The sequence below is a fragment of the Ursus maritimus genome, unplaced genomic scaffold, assembly GCF_017311325.1.
Source record: "Ursus maritimus isolate PB19 unplaced genomic scaffold, ASM1731132v1 scaffold_3, whole genome shotgun sequence".
Classification (NCBI taxonomy): domain Eukaryota; kingdom Metazoa; phylum Chordata; class Mammalia; order Carnivora; family Ursidae; genus Ursus; species Ursus maritimus.
The window spans coordinates 45,754,074-45,771,744 of record NW_024425563.1 but is presented as its reverse complement, the minus strand read 5'-3'; the positions used below and the strand labels follow the sequence as shown (position 1 = coordinate 45,771,744).

General features: G+C 41.7%; 1 protein-coding gene across 3 annotated transcripts in view; it reads left to right on the top strand.

Annotated features, from left to right (window-relative positions):
- CHN2 (chimerin 2) overlaps positions 1 to 17,671 on the top strand; it is a 282,816-nt gene that overhangs the window by 138,218 nt on the left and 126,927 nt on the right. For all 3 annotated transcript variants that reach the window (XM_040644135.1, XM_040644133.1, XM_040644134.1), the window contains exons 2-3: positions 6,509 to 6,547; positions 15,930 to 15,985. In XM_040644135.1, coding sequence (XP_040500069.1) covers positions 6,509 to 6,547; positions 15,930 to 15,985 — 95 coding nt within the window. The remainder of the gene's footprint in view (positions 1 to 6,508; positions 6,548 to 15,929; positions 15,986 to 17,671) is intronic.

Sequence of the window (17,671 nt, the reverse complement as noted above, 5' to 3'; positions counted from 1 at the left end):
GAAGATCATTTTTAAAAATTTATTTATTTGAGAGAGAGAGAGAGCAGAGCGAGGGGCAGAGGGAGAGAGAGACTTTCAAACAGACTCTGAGCTGAGCACGGAGTCCAACACCAGGCTCAATCTCAGGACCCTGAGATCATGACCTGAGCCGAAACTAAGAATCTGACACTTAACCAATTAGCCACCCTAGCGCCCCATGGAAGGCTATTTTAGCAGCTTTTGAAACAAAAAATACAGAGACCCTTTACCCAGCTTTTAACATATCATTGCAGCTTTGTGTTTAGGAATGGAAAATTCAGTAGCCTAAATGTTCATCAGTTGGAAGCTATTATAAAGTAATCAGATACATGTGAGTATACTCATGGAGTGGAAGAACAGGCCACAAGTAAAAAAAAAATAATGCCAATGTAGATCTCTGTGTACTGACATGAAAAGATGCCTGAGGAATATCATGAAATTCAAAAGCAAATTGCAGAACAGTCCATGTGATAGGAGACCATTAAAAAAAATTTTTATTCCAGCCAGTTATAGGACAAAATCTAGGCAGAGTCGCATAAATTGATTAATGGTACTTTTTCTGAGGTAGGCGGCTTTCTAAGATATACATTTTTCAATTGTTACAATTTTTCTGTTTTTCCGCAGTAGGTGTGTGTTCCTTTTAAGTTCAGTAAAAACAGTAGAGATCATAAATTGTTTTTGTGATGCTTTTGATCTAGAAAGATGACTTTTTATGACAAGTGCTCTCTATGGCCCCTGTTGTCCTCTCCTTGGGTCTTAGCCACGGAGGAGAGCTTTCCATGCCCTGACACCAGAATTCTTCGTCCTTCCCCCAAAGCTCAGAATGGCTGTGCTTCTCGTCAGGATTACTCACTTTAGCACAGAAGGTTTTCTTGATAACTGCCAAATTGTAGCACGCACCTCCAGGCCCCTTTAACCAGCTTGACTTTGCTTTGCTTTTTGTTTAATATGTTTGGATTGTTTATAGATTATTTCATGCGAGTGGTCTTATGACCTATTTTTGTAAGATTTTGATCATTTTCTAAGCATTATATCTTTTTTTCTCTCTCTCCACCCCCTCTTTAATGAGAGGAGGTATCTGCTTCCCAGCCTGCTTAGAACTGCTCATTAATGTTTATTTCACAAAATTTTTAAAAGAGGGCCAAGGGGATTGGGCACGGCCTTTTGCTACAGAAGCCCTCGTCTCGTTTCTTTTGCCTTCACTCTTAGCTCTTCCTGAACTAAAACTGTACACGCTACCTCTGTTATTGTAATAATTATTTTCGTTGGGTCTTTTTACTTCTGCTTTATTTTCAGGGTGGTGATTGATTGATTGGTTGATTTGAGAGAGAGAGTGTGCACGCAAGTGGGGCGAGAGGCAAAGGGAGAGAATCTCAAGCAGACTCCCGGCCCAGCGGGGAGCCCGACATGGGGCTTGATCTCAGGACCCATGAGATCACAACCTGAGCCAAAACCAAGAGTCCGACACTTAGCCAACTGAGCCACCCAGGTGCCCCTAAAAATAAAACCTTAAAAAAGAGAGAGAGAGAGAGAAACCACTTAGCACTCCAGTGAATTTATTTCTCATTTATTTAAATTTTTACACCAGCAATATGATCAGAAAATTAGAAAATGCAGGTGACCAAATGAAGAGAAAAATAAAAATCACCTATATTTTCACTATCAGGTATAGCTACTGTTAATAATTGGGTTTATAGCCTTATAGATCATTTCTATGTGTGTGTAGATAGATAGATAGATAGATATTTTCTAAAAATGGGATTATATTTAATAAATTGTTTTATAACCTGATGTAATAATACTTAATGTAGCATAAATATTTGTCTATGTCATTAAAGAGAGGTAATAATAGCAAGCATGGGGTTTACTAATGCCAGGCACCAGACTAAGTATTTCATACATGTTAGCCCATCCTCTCCTCACAACATGCTATCTGCTGGGTAGTATTATTACTCCCATTTTATAGATAAGAAAAACTGAGGCAGAGAGATGAGATAAATTGGTTAAGGTCAAACAGCTAGTAAGTGACAAAGCTAGGTTTTGAACCAAGACAGTCTAGCTCCAAAGGCCATGCTGTTGACCACAAAGCTGTGACCCACACCATCCTTTTCATGGCTATATTATAGGATGATTTATTTAACCACTTCCTTTTTCTGGGCTGTTAGATCCACTGCTGTTCACAAAACAGCGATGAACACCTTGTACATATATTTACCTGTACACATTTCATTTACTACCTTAGGCTGAATTCCCATGGATAGAATTGCCGAGTCCGAGAGTTTACACACTTTTTAAAAGTTTGGATGCCAATTAGTCATCTTTTTAAACAATATATTTTCTAAGCTTCTTTGACCCTCTTTGTTTCTTTCCAAAAGTGTATAACTGTCTTCTGGGTTCAGTGATAGTTTTTTTTTCTTACAACATGGAGCTTCTTCCCTCCTACTTCCTCTCCCTTATTTCTGCATCATACCCATTTCTCTAAGATGTTTAACAAAATAACACAGTTTCCACAAGCATTAAGCTTTCTGCTATCGTAGTTCCGGTACCTTACACCTCCCTCACTGTAACTCTTTGGTGGGGTTCTGTACACAGATGGAAAGCTGCCCACCCTTTGACTTGATGTCAATCTTTCCTACAGCTCTTTTTTTCCTTTCCTTTATTTTGTCTTTCAAGCTTTACAAGATCGAAGTAACAAACCTGCTATGCAATATATATATATATATATGTTTTTATTCAGTACATGTAAACGGGGGTGGGTGCCTGCCAAGAATGACTGATGTGTCGGAAGCTTGGAAGACAGCTTCCTGCTCTCATCCCACTTTCTCCTCGCTTTCATTTTATGACCTCGAGAAAGCCACTTGATCGGTGCCGTGTTTCATTTCCTCATTTGCCAGATGAGGAAGGTGAACTAAATGACCTAAAGAACCTATTCCCGGTTTGGGGGGGGTGGAGGTTAGGCTATCCAGGTGTAAAGTAGAGCTTTGAAAAGTATTGTGGGAACTTGGGGCAAATGTGCACATGGGTGGGGCAGGGCTGCAGGCAGCTAAAGATGTATTTCAACAGATTACAAATATTTTGTGCCTTGTCTCTTGACCAAGGCCTCCTAACAGTGTGCTTTAGTGGTTTGTGAGACACGTCTCTAAGACCAAGGTAATTATAGTTGTCCCACGGAAGCATGACAAACGGCCTCTTACTTTGAATTCTTTAATGGGAAAGAAAAACCTTCCATGACAACAGCATTGGCACTTAATTACAGGTTCCAGATCTGGGGTAAGAAGAGAGAGGGTTGAGGCTGTGGTCTGGAGACAGACAACAACCTGGGGAGAACGAGGACAGGGTGATGGAACACTGACAACAACACAAAGACAACATCAGTGGGGCTACATCTAGAACTTGCTATTTGCCAGGCGCCGTCCCAAGAACTTGAAAGCCTATGGTATCTCGTTTAATTCCCACGGTGACCCTAAGAGATAGGTTAGGAGGTAGGCACTTTTATTTCTTCTGTTTTACAAAGATGAGTATTGAGAGGCTTTTAAAGAAATTAAGTAACCTGCTTCAAGTTATTCAGCCAGTCATTGTCAGAGGTAAAATTTGAACTTGGAGAGCTCTCATACTTAACACAGGCTTTTTGAATGTCTTTACATGCCAGGCACCCTTCTCGGGGCTGGAGATGCACAAGTGAATGAGGCAAAATGCCTGTTTATATGGAGTTTGGCTAATAGTGGGATGAGCCCAGTAATAACAAGCCAACAAATCAATAAATAATTTCAGATGGCAATAAATGCTATGAAGGAGAGTGCCCAGAGTTGGGGGAAGGCTTCTTTACACAAGACTGTCAGGGAAGGCCCCTGGGAGGTGACATGTGAGCTGAGCCCTACGTAATGGAGCAAGTCAGCCATGCAAAGATGTATTGGACCCTCTACAAGAGCAATGGCCAGGGGCTTGTAAGAGCTTGGCTTGCTCTAGGAACAGAGAGAAAGTTAGCATTTCTGGGTAAGTGTAAAAGGGCAGAGTGTCTGCAAAGAAGTCAAAGAGGCAGGCAGGGATCAGATGACACAGGACCTTGTAGGCCACAGTAAGAGGTTTGTGTAGCTTATTCCAAATGCAGAAGGAAGACATTGCAGAATGTTAAGCAGGGAAGGATTATGATCTCCAGTCTCTATAAGCAGCCTTCTTCACCTCTGGGTAGTATTGCTAACAAGGAACAACTAAAAAGGGATAAATCGTTTCTGTAGCATGCAGGGCAGCCTAAATGAAAGTTATAAAGTTAGGAGCCAGTGTTTCAGATGAAACAATTTTCTTGGTTTTTCACAAAACAGCAAGACTGTAATGGACAGGGAGGGAGAGATCCTTTCATCTAAACTTCTGACTTCAGTTAAGAAGACCTTTTGGGCACATCGGTGGCTCAGTCAGTTAAGCAACCAGCTCTTGATTTCGGCTCAGGTCATGATCTCAGGGTTACGGGAACGAGCCCTGCGTCCTCAGGCTCCGTGCTCGGCGGGGAGTCTGCTCAAGATTCTCTGGCTCCCTCTCCTTTTGCCCCTCCCCCTGCTCTCTCTCTCTCTCTCTCTCTCTCATACATAAATAAATCTTTTAAAAAATGACAGAAGACCATAGGAGATCCAAGAGGAGCATCTGAGCTCTATTTAAAACCTGCATAAAGAAGACTACTTCTCTTTGGGGACCTTCCCTCAACATGCAGGGAGGTGCGCTCTAGGTACTGAACATTCTTGACCGCATCTTGGTCTGGGAATTATGCTCACCTCACAGAACAAATCTCATCCCAAATAATAAGACATTAGAGCATTGTGTAGATGACATCTCAGGGATTTACATTTCTATGCAGTCTGGTGCGTGTGTGTGTGTGTGTATCTTTCTCTGAAAAATATTTTTGAAAGTGCCATCAACATTTTTAACATACAGGACCTGACTTTTCTGATAAGGTGGTATTATACGGATGTTCCTATTTTATTTGTAAACTTGTCAACTTGATTTATTTTACTTGAATGCTTTCTATCAACAAATACTCGTGTTAATTCATTAAAACTGGTTTATGTCCTATATAGGGTGAAATTTGTGGCTTGTTTGGGTTAAAAGCTCACTGTTAAAAGATACTGTTCTACTTTGACAAAACTATGAAGACTCTCACTTTTATCAGCAAACTAAGTTTGAATAGCAACATAAACCTTTATTAACGCACTGCATCTGTGTGTGCACTTACACGGTGCTTATCGGTACGTTCCTGACAATACAGACCTAACAGTATGGATTTATTTGAATGAAACTACATTTGGAGGCATGTAGTTGCCTCTGTGATCTGGTGGGCGCCAGAGAGCAAGACATTACTTGTGAAAGCATTTAATTTAAGCTACACAGCTGTAATTAAGTAGGATTTGGGGAAGTTCACTATTCTTGTGTTAGTTTTTATACAAATAACATATTTGTTTCTCGGGAGGGAAAACATTTTCGAACTATCTCGGTGCAAGAGGTCAGAGAAGATCTAGTCCTTGGCACGAAAGTAGTATGCGACAGTAGCATCAGGACACGGGCGGTGGGAGGATGGCTGTGTGATGCCTGGGGGTGCAGAGTGACAAAGACAGTTCCCTCATATAAAGGTGCTGAATTAGAGAACTCTTACGGTTCCCCCCAGCTCAGCGTTCTGTGATTTGACGGAAAGGATTCTACCCTCTGGCTGTTTAAGCTACAGTACGTTTTACCAAGGCCTTGTGCTACAAGCTCAGGAGGGCTCTAATAACTCCGTCAGAATTATAAATTCAGCTGTCAGCACTGGGATTGTTGAATCGACTGAACAAGCAGATTTTCTCCCATTGTCTGTTTTCTAGATTGATGAATAACAATTTCATCCCTCCATTTTGTTATAACTCTTCCACTCTGACACTTCTGATGGCTGGGAGTTGTTCTAGAAATTTCCTAAGTCACACACTAGAGTAAATTCAAGGAGATAATGCGATTCCAATTGAATCATCAGTGTCTCTGCTGTCAGACCCAGTCATTTTAGGAGTTCAGTTGGTTGAGTTGCACAACTTCCCAGATTTAATATTACATACTTGCCACTTTACGTCTTGCCCTCAAGTCTTAATAAATGGGCTAAAGGTCTGATGGGAAACTGTGAGATAAATTGTATGTTTATTATGCCAAGTTAAGTAAATACTGTTTGAAAGGATTACTAGAGGGTACAATCAAGTTAATTGCTTTAAAAATCTTTTTTGATTTACTGAGCTCTATGAAAATGGTTAAGCAATTGATTTCTGTCGTGGTAAGTGATCTGAAGAGAGCGGTGTTGGGTCCACGAGGGTTGCCATGCACATTTCCTCCCTCATGGCTGGAACTGTCCCATAAATGAGCAGAGAGGGCCCCCTGGGACCAGAATGCAAGTACTGCTGACAGACTGTTGTTCCTCCAAAGAAGACACATGTTGACAGTTTGACGTTCAGGCTGACAGACTGATTTCTTTTCTTTCTTATTCTAGATGCTGAAGAATACCAGCCTCCGATATGGAAATCATACTGTGAGTATTTGAAATGAGAATCTCCTCAGAAGTCTCCAGTAGGCCTGCCTTTTGAACAGTTCTTGCCGTTGATTTAATGCGCACAAGCAGTCCCACATCACGGCACTGCAAACCCAAATCTTTCTTTTTAACTAAGGAGGGATTTTAGTCAGAGTAGGCTGCACAGCATTCTCCCCTGGCCAGGACCCTGAGGAGCAGGCTGCCTGTGACCCATTTCAGGAATGCTTAGGGAAAAAAAGAGACATTCGGACTCCCTGGTTTTTGGTTTGGAGTTTTCCTTTTCTTTTTCGCAGAGTTGGTCAGCAAGGGTGAATGTGTTGACTTCCATGAATTACATTCTTAGCTGATCATCCTGTAGCTGTAATATCATATGACATTGACCACAGAAAATATTAACAGATAGCAAAGAATAATGTTTGGTCACTACGGGTGACGTCTTAGATACAGATCATAACCGGTCATCAGTCAGCAATTCAACTCCCTTCCCGAAGGCAGGCAGTTGTCATCATGTCAAGCTCATTTTCTCTTTCTTTAGTAACATCTGCCTGACTAAGTCATTCTCCAGCAAGAGAGGGAAGGAGTGTGGTAGGTGGGAAACCCGCTGTGCTGACAGCCAGGGGACACATGTTCCTTTTCAGGCTTGAGTCTGGACAGCAATAATAAGAATAATTAGTACCATCGTTACTGATGTTACCGTTGTCTCTCCCACCCATGAGACCTCCCCCATGCCAGCCGCTGTGCCAGCTGTGTGCCGGAGCTCTCAAATTCTCACCACAGCCCTAAGCGACGACGGCCACATACAAGGAAACCACAGCTCAGGGAGGTTCAGCAACTTGGCATATGGTCTGCATCTCTGAGTGCACTGGACTGGCATGCAGAGTGGAACCCAGAAGGCAGCCTGACCCACAGCCTGCAAGTTCTCAAGACATTTTTCCTTCCACTTAAATTTTTTAAAAGATTTATTTATTTATTTATTTGAGAGAGAGGGAGAAAGAGGGCGTACGCACGTGCACCCTTGGGAGTGGGGAGAGGGACAGAGGGAGAGAATCCCCAAGTAGACTCCCCACTGAGTGTAGAGCCCTACATGGGGCTCAGTCCCATGACCTGTGGAAACCAAGAGTGGAATGCTTAACTGACTGAGCCACCCAGGCACCCCTCCGCTTTAAATTTTATGCATAAATACATATACACGCACGCACACACACACACACACACACACATATATACATACGCTCATGTATATATCTTTTACAAAAGCAATACGAAGCTGCATACAAGACAAACATTACAAAATACATAAAGCTGAGAGTGAAATGTTTCATGATTGACAAACCAGCCTCTGCCCCATATTCCACGTCTCTTTCCTGCTTCCTGGTAGCTGACCTCTCAATTTTGGAAGGCACATCCTTCCAACTGTTCAGAACACACTGGCCTAATATGATGGCATTTTTGCGGTTGCTCCCTTTTGAAAAAAATGGGCTTATGCTGTACTTGGTGTCCTTCAACTTGCTTGTTTCACTTCACAAATACCTCGCTTTCATCTTTCCGTGTCAGCATATATAGAGGCCCCTCATTCTTATTACATGAGTCTGTTCTTCCATCTGTGAAATAAAGGGGTTGTGCTGGGTCTCTAAGGGCCCTTACAATCTAATGTTCTGCATTCTGATCTTCTATTTTAAAAGGCAGTGCTAATGACTTAGTAATTGGGTGTTTTTGTTTGTTTGCTTCCTAATGGAGTGTGAAGAGCTCTGACAGTAAATCAACAAAATATCTGTAGTGACAGGCACGGGGTGTTCCATGACTTACTGTGCTTTGCACACCTCTTTGCACATAGCCTTGCATACATTAAGTAGCCAATAAATATTTGTTGAATGAATGCCACCTCAGAGAGCTCTACTGAAGCAAAAAGATGGCGTTGGCTCAAATTCATTTCGCCTTTTGCTGCGAGGCCTTGGACCACCTAATATATCTCTTAAAAGGGCTTCTGTGTCCTAAGGAAGGTAGAAAACGCATTGCTAATTACATGTTTACAATATCAATTTCACCCTCGTGTATTGGTTTTAAGTTTGGTTTGGGGGGGTCTAACCAAGTTGGTTTTTTTTTTTTAATTTGCTCAAAAATCATAAAACATTAGACACAGAAGGGATAGGTGAGGCCATTTAATACAAACTGAAGGGCATTTATGAAATTACTCTTTATTACATCCGACTAATAGTCATCCTGGCTGCATTTGAGGACCTCTAGTGATGCATAACTCCCAAACTGAGGGGAGTGTGCCACCAGATGAACCATTCATGGCATCAAAACCACATCGCCTTAAAGTATACAGAGCATTGCTGAAAAAGAACTCTCTTTTGGCTGTCCTGGATCCATAAGCCATTTGAGTTTGGATGTTGGGCCACTTACAAACTCACCTGACCATATCATTCCCAAGCTCATGCTGCTCTATCTGATTCCCAAGACTATCATCTATTCATTTGGTCTTTCAGCGCACATACAGGGAGTACCTCCTGCATGCTAGAGCATAACTATTAGGAATCAAAAATGACTAACTTGCGATCCGTATTTTTCTCCAGTTTACAGTCTTGTAAAGGAGACAGATATAAACCAATTAACTTAAAATGCAAATGGCTTTAGTAATAATATACTCCTCCTCCACCTCCTGGGATTAGAGAAGACTTTATAGAAGAGGTTACATTTGTATATGGGTCTTAAAGGATGAATAGGAGAAGGAATCTTAGGGCCCTGCAGAGCTTCACGAGATACTTTTTAAAATCCAAATATACTAAAACTGTAGCATTTTCCTGATCTGAAAGCCCAGAAAATTTTAGAGTATAAAATGTGCTTTATTTTAAATAACCTGTTGTTAAACCCATTTTGAACCTTAGGACTCACCAAGCTCTTGTCTTTGAAATGTTCACAAATCATCCTTTGAAAGATAATTTTAGATATTGATGTCAAACTCATTAGCATATCATTTGTGGAATCCACATTTTTCCATCACACACTTTTTTTTTCAAACTCTAGTGATTATTTGGTACTTTGAAATCTCATATTTACTGGAGGCAGTACAGTTTTGCCATATTATAGGGCTTGATTCTAAAAATTATGATTTTCAATTGTTACAAAAGCATATAGGTATGTCTTAGCTTTTATTGCCTGTCATTGGACATAACTTTGACTTACTTGATATCAGATTCTTATCATGAGGCACGAGTCCCAATTCTGACATTATTCCTAAGAGAAAATTAGTCTACTTGATGATAATCCACTTGAGAAAGTGGTTTCTCAGGTTTAATGCTAATTGCGATGTTCTTGGTTGCAAGTGTCTACATGGCTTACTTTCCTGATACTTTAAGCGAAGTCTTAGAACTGAGTCTCAGCGCTGACTGACCTGCGTCACCCATTCCTAACTCCAGCACTGTGGTCAGAGAGTTGGGATATGCTGCTGCCCTGATCCAGTCAGAGACCAACCCTATGTAATCCACAGAACTGGAAACTTTTGAGTGCTGTTGCAACAGGGAAGATGGAAATGGATGTTGGGAGGGCAACCACAAATGTCTGGCTTAGAAATGTAGAGGAATAGGAACCTTAAAAACCAACTCTCTCTGTATTTTATTTAAAGTAGATCGTTCATTCATTTACTCACCACTCATTCAGAAAATACATATTAAGTTTTTGCCTTAAGCCAAACACAGTGCTTAGAGTTGTGCGGCCAAAGGGATGGATAAGCCCGGGTCTTGACTCTGAGCACCACGATGTCACATGATGTCCTTTAACCCCCTGCGTTCTCTGCTCCACTCCCTTTCTTAGAACCTAATGCTATCACTTACTGGGCTGTTTCCATAAGAATAATCTTGTCCCAAAGTATCATATATCTGTAGCTAGTCCTTAGTATACCAGACCAAACCCCAAAACATTGATGAAGTCACTGAGAAAGTTTTGGTTTCAATTTTCTAAAAGAAAAAGTTGTCTTCAAGTTCACTTAAAAAAAAGAAAAAAAAAGCCACATTTGAAACTTTAAACCAGAACTGTATGAACTGTATGCCCTAAGCAGAGAAGTTCACAAGTCAGCCACCCTGGGTATACTCTGGAAAGTTTTATTTTCTAAGAGGCCAAGTGCCAATTAGACAGCAGATGCTGGGGCCGACAGCTCTCCCGGGAGACACTCCCAGGCAGGAGGTCAAGCAGTCATAGCTTGTGCCTGTTTTCCTAAAGAGGAATTTAGAACCTCAAAACCCTGCTCCACTGACCCCCTGAATCAGAATAGCCTAGGAGGAATATTTATAATAACAAATCCTCAGCCCTACCCCCAGATTTCTGAATCAGAAGAGTGGGGAAATCTGCAACTTATCACATCCCACAGGTTTTTCTTCTGCACACTTAACCCGAGACCCCTCATCCTCGGGTTCTTCACAGTGCCATTAGACAAGAGGAGAACTCAGTCCCCGTTAAGACTGGACATTCTGTTAGCGAGGAGGTAGGAGGTGGGGTTAAGGCAAGAAGACCTCCAAAGCCCCTACTATTTCTCACTCACACCCAAGAGTTTTTCCGGTGAAGACTGGGAAGCCTGGGCGGTGAGCAGGGTGGTACTGGGCTCAGTGTCACAACCAAATGCCTGGGTTGGGCTCCTGGGTCTGCATGCCCTCTTTAGAAAGAAGGGGCTGTAAGAGGCCATTCGTGAAGGGTCTTTAAGGAACTGATGGGTGTGGACTGGGCTTTAGCACCACCCAGGCTACGGGCTCTGGATTGGCATCCACAGGAAGTGGGGTGATTATTGTTAGAGGAGAGTGCTTCCAGTTCTCTTATTGAAGACAAAATAAAACATTCTTCCAGTGAGCTCTGCATTTTTCAATGTGCTTCAGGTTGCTTGGGGAGCAAGGACTCCCCCACCTCCACATTCCCCAGTGACCACACCCCCTGCCAAACGGCTCCTTCCAGTGCTAAGAATGAATCGCGTGCTATAGAGTGCCCAGGGCAGGGGAGTGCCTGGAACATATTTGGAACATTGCTACAGCAGCAAATTCCATCGTATCACCTCTTAGCCCACAGAACCACCCAAGAAGTGACATACGTTACTGCATTTTGCTTGTGAAATGTGTTTGTTGAACAACAACAAAATTCAAGAAGTGACAGTTTCAGATTATGTGACACATTCCAGTTTGTATTAAATGTGCCTCAGAGGTTTTTTTCACGGACGGTGGTTTTGTTATAGCTAACCTTGAAAAGGAGGGACTGAGACTCTCACTCGAAGCTAAGATAGGCCCATTTTTTATATGGCTACCATCGCAGTTGGTTGCCATCTCATTATCTTTATAGAGACACATAATCCAGATGGTCAACAGGCTTCTGTGCCTATTTGCCAACTTCTCTTGCTTAGAGCGGCACCGAACAGATCGGTTCCTGAGACCTGCTCACTGAGAAATGGCAATCAATCAATGATGGGTGCTGCCCAGGGACCAGGAAGGAGACCTGGTGTCTCTGGCTTGAGAGGTTTGCAAGGGCCCCCTCAAAGTTGCTCCTGGCTCAGACTGTTTCTGAGACTAGTGAACGATGGCATTTCTCTTTACTAAGCCCCAGAAGGTCCTCAGAGGACACAGTGATGGACTTTAGCCTGTCCAGAATGTTCCTTCACCTGTATCCTCTGGGATTGTTAATGGCCTCTCAGTCGTTTGCTGTTTCAAGGTTCTTCCCTCCATTCAATCCGTCATTAAGCCCTGTCTGTTCTCCTCTGCAATCACTCACCTTCTTATCTGTGTTTCCACCAGTGTTGTCTTAACACACATTTTCACAATGATCTTGATGTACAACTGAAATGCTGTTCTCTCTTGATTCCCTGCCTTCAAGGCTCCTCCTCTGATCCTTCAGGGCGGCAAAGGGAAGTGGCCCCACTCCTGGCTGCTGAACATTAGAATCTCCAAAGAGCTTCAAAAACAAAACAAAACAAAACAAAAACAAATTTGGGGGCTTTTCACCAGACTGTCAGAGTGAGCGTTGCCAGCGAGCAGCCCCAGTCCCACATAGGACCTCTCCACCATCTGCTTTAGGGAACCACTGGCAAGGCTGAAAAACACAGACCTTGGGATCTGGAAATCAGGCTTTATATCTCGATTTCCTCATACTATCTGTGTGACCTTGAGCTTCTTCAAAGCTTAGCATCTCTACTGCTTTATTAGTAAGGTGGGAGGCCCCACCTCCCACCTCCTCACTAACAGAATGTTCGGTCCAAACTTTATTAGTTTAATAATAAACTTACTATTTATAAGTTTGCAAACTTCCTGGAAGTTAGTTGGAAAGATTAAATGAGAAGGTGTAGGTAAGCTGTCTGGCCCATAGTAGGTGCCCACAACGTGGCAGCTTCTGTTATTCTGAATAGTCTTCTCCTTATCATTATTCTGAAACAGACCACATCATGTCATTTTCCTGCTCAAACAATGTCACTGCCTCCGCCCTGCAGACACAAGAACATCCATGCTCCTTGGCATGACCTTCAAGATTTAGCTTTATGTGACCTCCTCCTACATCTGCCCATCTTGGTGGAACAGGCACGCTGGACTCTTACTGATCCAAAAACATGCCATCCCCTTTCCCTGTTGAGGCTCTTTCTTTACCTGGAACTGCCCTTCTCTTCTTTATGTGCAGAAACCCCTCTAATCCTTCAAGAAGAGCTCCATGCTTCTCCCCTTGGGAAGCCATCTGGTCACCTGCGTAGAAAGAACCACTTTCTCCTCTCCCCCCCATTAAAGCATTTGGTCCACCCTGGTTTTGTTTCTCCACATGTCTCTCTCATTGGATCAGAGTCTCTTTGAAGACATGGGTTGTGACCCATGAGTCACTGGATATGGTCCGTTTGTGCACTAGATACGGCGTCAAGCATCTACCATGTGCCAAGCACTGTTCTAGTTGTTGAAAGTACCACAGTGGACAGAACAAAGTCCCTGTCCTCCAAGAGCTTACACTTTGGTCAAGAGAGACCGAACACAAAATAAACAAACAAAACGTGATAATAGTGATGAGTGCAGTGGAAGGGAGTGTAAGGGAGCAGAGTGATGGGATGTAATTTTGTACCAAGTCAGTCAAGTCAAGGAAGACCTGAATAAAGGGAGAGAGGGAGCCATATGGCTATCTTAGGAAAGAGCAATCCAAGTGGAGGGAATAGCAAGTGCAAAGGCCCTGAGGCATAGAAAAATAAAGAAGGCTCTGGACTCAAAAGGATTAGCTGGATGCCCTAGGGCAAATTTTAACTTTCCTGCACTTGTCTTCTCATATAATAAATAAGAATGATATTATAATACAACATTCTTTTTTCTGAGTTCTGACGATTCAATAAAATATTGTTCCTGGCACATGACAAGCACTCAATATGCTGGTTTCCTTCTCTTCTCCCTTTCTCTCCATTCATCATAGAATCATAATGCTGAGTGTGGTATCTGGTCTATAGTAGATGTTCAAATATTTGCTGATACTCATTGCAAAGACGCATTTAGCAAAAAAACGCTTCTGTCTTATAACACATGTACTTCCTTTGTCACTTCCAAAGGAGGCATTAAAAATGGTGTCCAGCCTACCCCCACATATAACTGTTGGCTTCAAGAAGCATTGGCAATGGGAAGCGAAGAGGGGTAGGATTCTCTGGGTGTGGGTTCTGCAATTCCCCTTGCCTGGAACACTCTGTGATTTTAGGAGCTGGTCCTTTTGGGTCTTAAGACAGTCATTAATAGCAACACTATTGAAAAGCCATTAGTAGGTGTTGGGGCTGATTCAAGAGGTAGAAAGGATTCCGTGGAGCCTCTCTCATGATTTAAGGAGAGCATGGGCACTCCTGGGATGGTCAGTGGAATGTCCACAATTATTTCTCTATCTTTGGCCAATTCACCCTCATGTTTCCTCTTCCACAAGAAGCCTTCTCTGTCTCTATCTGCCGTATATGGGTACAGTTGTCCTTAAGTGACACAGGCATTGTCATTAGTGTGGGCAACCCGGCTTAGAAATGTGACACATTAAAACATCTACAAGAGGGTTAGATGTTTTCCTCCTCTGTGTGAAAGCTGGGCAGTCTACACCTAATTAGCTAAGAAAATAACCATGTTGAGCTAAAGGCATTGAGAAGCCATAATTACAAAATACATCCCATCATTTCCAGCCCTGTTTCCAAATGACCATCTGCATTTCAGTTTAAATTTCTTTTTTTTTATTTTTAGACCTAAGAATAAATCAGAAAATTTTCCTTAACTTATTCCTTTTCTAGAAATATTTTATATGATTGAACTTTAACTGTTCATAGATTTATGCCATCTAAAGTGAATTCTTCCTTCTTCAAGATGTTGAAGATAACATCAACTTGGTTTTCAAAGAGGTAGAGCTCACAGGTACCAGCACAGGGTGGCTTACCTCTAAAAGAAATAACCAGACTAGCTGAGAAGCAGAAAATCACTTGTTATAGTCCAAAAAAAAATCACAGATAAATAGGCTGGTAAACTTTATTTTTATATACAATTACCTCCATGTCCAGGCCTGAAAGTCTGTATTTAAAGCAGAATATAAGGGGCGCCTGGGTGGCTCAGTTGGTTGTGTCTGCCTTCCACTAGGGTCATGATCCCAGGGTCCTGGGATCAAGCCCCGTATCGCACTCCCTGCTCAGGGGGGAGCCTGCTTCTCCCTCTCTCTCTGCTGCTCCCTCTGGTGGTGCGTGCTTTCTTTCTCTCTCTCTCTTAAATAAATAAAATCTTTTTAAAAATTTTTTTAAAAAGCAGGATGTAAGAGAGTTATTATTTCTTAAGATATTAAGGGGCCCAAGAAAGAGGAATGCCAATGGGTGGGAACCAGTCACGTAGATGAGAATGCATGGTGACAGGCAGGCCAAAAAATGGAACTCATGAAAAGAGAAAGGGCTTGGAGTTTCACTCACTCACAAAATCAGTGGTGTCTTGGTACATAACTGTAATGTTTCAGAGAATAGCTCTCTTCTGCTAATGCCAGTCTTTTCCTGGTATGTCAGGAGACATCAGCATTTCAGTTCAAGAATCCTCTTATATGATCTTACTGCTTTGGTACTCACAGGTAGAGTTCCAAAATAGTCAGAAGGATTTTATTCATACCTTCCAAGAAAACCATAAAATGAACAATGCCAGTAACAATTATGAAACTAAATTGGCCTTGTAAAAGAATAAAAAAATCAATTTTGCCAGTTTACATGCATGGTAACTAATTTCCATATAAATGAGCCGACTTTATTCAGTCTAAAGATGTGCTTGTATCCTCTTTGGTTTTTTGTTTGAAATATTTGCAGTTCTTCAGAGGCACTTAGTGGGACTATTTGAAGACATTTTGGTATGTGTTGTAGTTTTCTAATCATAATTATCTTTTTTTTTTTTTTTGGCAGTATATCAGTTACAGCAAGAGGCCCCTCGTCCCAAGAGGATCATTTGTCCTGGGGAGGTCAGTACTCAGCTATTTCTGACATACCTTGTTACATATGATGAACTGTCAGTGCTACGTTGATATCGGAGGGCTTTCGCGTTTCCTGGGAGTTGACTGGTATTAACGTTTGTTAGAGTGTCACCAAGTTTAACACCTGAATAATCTATATTATGAAATCAGGTGTTATTTTAAAAAATATTTACAAACTTACTTGAAATCAGAGGTCTCGTGTTTTTAACCATTGCGGAGGCAAATTAAGCCTTTTGTTAACCCCTTCCCCCCAAAACATGTATTTTGGTTGTTTTTTCCTTGTTTTTGCTGTTTTGATTCTGTTATCATTTTTTTCTTATGGAATGCTTCCAACAGAGAAAACACAGAGAATAATAAATATCTGGGTACTCTCAACACTCATATTTAACAAACCTTTATGGACTGTCACATTTACTTGACATAAAAAAAAAAATACAAGAAAAGTGACTGTTTTTTTATTCTTGGAGATAAGCTTAAAAATATATCGATTCATAAAAATGCTTACCAGCCAGAGAACTTTCCCCAGTCATCCCTCGCTAATCAGTTCTCTTATCATTTGGGATGCCCGCAAGATTGGCACTATTTTCTATTTTTATACTGATCAGTTTCTATAATAGTCAAATTAATATCCTTCACACAAAGGTCCATGGGTCCTTGCTTATTTTTGATATTATGACTTAAATACAGAATAGCAGATGCCTTTTAAAGTGTCACATGTGCCTCATGAGGAGGAAAAGCCTCCAACTCCAGCACTCTTGAGATTTATCCTTGAACATCAGTATTTTCTGGCTACCAGATGGACTGGATCTGGTTTTGAACCTGTGTCCTCAAAGACTTAGGTACATATATCCCTACACCCAGAGGCGACTTATCGCTGTGTTACAAATGTTTCTACAGAAAATTTTACTTCTGTTGAAGGACACTGAAATTCACAAAGTAATCTGAATATTGACACAGAGTAAACATTCCTATCCCAGGAATATGGCTTAAGAAGAGAAACTATCTGATCCTTAAAGAAAAATCCTAGACGAGGTCCACTCTTTCTCTGGTAGTCTGATCTTGTCTTGCCACCAACTCTGATGACTTTCGTCCTTTGGTTATTCAAGAATATCTAAACAAGGGAAGAATAGGATAAATAGAAAATGTTTAATAAGATGTTTGGGATAAAGTGTTTGAGGGGATAAGTAAGAAGCAAATTGTTAAACATTCCTTTAATCCTCGGGTGCCTGGGTGTCTCAGTCAGTTCAGCATCTGACTCTCTGTTTCAGCTCAGGCCATATCTCAGGGTCGTGAGTTCTAGCCCTGTGTCAGGCTCCGCACTCAGTGCAGAGTCTGCTTGAGATTCTCTCCCTCTGTCCTCCCTCTCCCCTCGTGTTCTCTCTCTCTTAAATACATCTTTTTGAAAAAATTCCTTTAATCCTATTTTACATCTCGTACTTCTCCAGGAGAGAAAATAGAACCCATGCAGGGAGCTAGGGGAATTCAAATGTCTCCGTGAAAAGAATGTTTTGTAAAATTAGAACACCACTAAGGGCTTTTCCTAGGGCTATTAATAAAAAGTCTCCAGGCAAAGTTGGGTACCAGAATTTAAAACCCAAGGGGACAGTAAATAGTCATTTGTTCATTTATTCACCAAGTATGTACGGAGAGCCTGCTGTGTTCTGACTTTGATCT